General features: G+C 41.7%; 1 protein-coding gene across 1 annotated transcript in view; it reads right to left on the bottom strand.

Moving 5' to 3' along the window:
* Positions 1-948: 948 nt before the first annotated feature.
* Positions 949-2,039, bottom strand: part of SCN1A (sodium channel, voltage-gated, type I, alpha subunit) — a 138,159-nt gene continuing 137,068 nt past the window's right edge. Inside the window, exon 26 of the mRNA XM_006867033.1 lies at positions 949-2,039. Within this exon, the coding sequence (XP_006867095.1) occupies positions 949-2,039 (1,091 nt within the window).

A 2,039-nucleotide genomic window follows, 5' to 3' on the forward strand; every position in this document is an offset into this window, starting at 1 on the left:
GTCAACCTTGCTGAGAGCTGAAGATGGCTAAACAAAGAGTAGGACTAAGCAGAAATTTATAAAGGGTTCTTTTGGTCAACTCAGTTTTCTGGTGGCGGGGGCATAGTATTATTTAGGGTTTGTGTGTGTGTGTGTTTAGTATAATAAACGAAAACATAACATGTATGAATCCAGACATTTGAATGAAATTTGCACCTGCTAAAGTTTAATGACCAATCCAAAGAACGATTTACTTGGTCTAGGGGCTGAATTTGACAAAAGAAGATCAGCAAAGCACCTCCACTTGCCCAGTTCCTCCTCCCAGAAACATGATGACATTTAAGAACTCAGTGTTTTCCTTGTGACTTTTTCTCATGCATGATTTCTGAGTGCAGCATGCCCTCATGCAAACCACGACTTCATGTAGATGGGCGGGTCATGTGGTTGCCACAACCATCGGGGGGAGGGAGAGGCATACCGTGAAAGAGGTCCTTTAGTCGAGTTCTCAACAGAAACCCCATTTACAAAAATAGTCACATATAATAAACAACATATGGATTAAAAAAAAGATGAATCCACTAACAGATTTTGTAAAAATGTGACAAATGTGGCAGTTGAAATGCAAAGAGTGGAAATAATTACTACACTAGAGTGTTTCATGTTAAACAACCTCCAAAATTATAGCTTTTAACCCTTTTATGGTCCCTACAATCCAAGTAGCCATTTTGTCTCTTGTCTTCAGCAGTGTCCGCTGGTAGTGAGGACAGTAACTTCCTGTCATGGTTGTCACCCCTTTACACAGTTAGTTTGCCTGCTGACAAGGGGTCACTGTCTTAGTGTAGGCACTGACCTTTAAGTAGATTTGTGTAAAAACAGTCCGTTTGGCATTAACCTCCTAAAGGAGTCCTATTGACAAAAATACATCACCTTCACAGGCTGTAAACAATTTGTCATTCAATTATTTTTGTTTTATTTCCCTTTGGCTTTTTCATCTTTGCCTTCTTGCTCATGTTTTTCTACGATTGGCTTTGTTACCCGGTCATAAGAGGGTGGACAAACTGCTGTGGACATGGTGAGATCAGTTTTCTCTGTAATAGAGTTTTCATTTATTCTATCAATTATCAGGTCTTCTTTTACAAGAAGATTAGCCCCACTTTTGATTTTGTTTTTGTTGTATGTAAATGAAGCTTGTTTAACAGTTCGCTTCAAAAGATGGCGCCTATAAGCACGCTGAATAATAAGAGCAGACAACTCCTCTTGTTTTCGTTTTAAAGTAGTGGTAATTGGCTGATAGGAGACCTTGGAAGGATTGGAAGCCATGAATCTCTCTTCCATCTGTATTCGGAGAGCATCCATCTCTCCACTCTCCCCCAGAACCCGCTTTGTAAAAGCAAATAAGATGTCAAGACAGTGGATCCGGTCACCACTGACCATGGGGAGATCCATGGCAATGAGCTGGACTTTGTTTGGTTGTGGCAAATTGAGAGGGGGTTCAAGAGCAGCTGCAAACTGTGATAGTTTCTCAAATTCCATGAACTGAGTAGCATCTGGATCAAACTTCTCCCAAACCTCATAAAACATCTCGAAGTCATCCTCACTCAGGGGCTCTGCACTTTCTTCAGTAGCAACACTGAAGTTCTCCAGGATGACAGCGATGTACATGTTCACCACAACCAGGAATGAGATGATGATGTAACTGACAAAGAAGAAAATCCCAACAGATGGGTTGCCACAGTCTCCCTTAACAGGACTTCCAGGGTTAACTTTATTAGGATCACAGTCAGGTGGTCCACTATTAAGGATAGGTGCTAACAATCCATCCCAGCCAGCAGAGGTGGTAATTTGGAATAGGCAGATCATGCTGTTGCCAAAGGTCTCAAAGTTGAACATGTCATCAATTCCAACTTCCCTCTTAACATAGGCAAAGTTGGACATTCCAAAGATGGCGTAGATGAACATGACCAGGAAGAGCAGGAGGCCGATGTTAAACAAGGCAGGAAGGGACATCATCAAAGCAAACAGCAGTGTTCGGATTCCCTTTGCCCCTTTGATCAGACGCA

The sequence above is a fragment of the Chrysochloris asiatica genome, unplaced genomic scaffold, assembly GCF_000296735.1.
Source record: "Chrysochloris asiatica unplaced genomic scaffold, ChrAsi1.0 scaffold00099, whole genome shotgun sequence".
NCBI lineage: Eukaryota > Metazoa > Chordata > Mammalia > Afrosoricida > Chrysochloridae > Chrysochloris > Chrysochloris asiatica.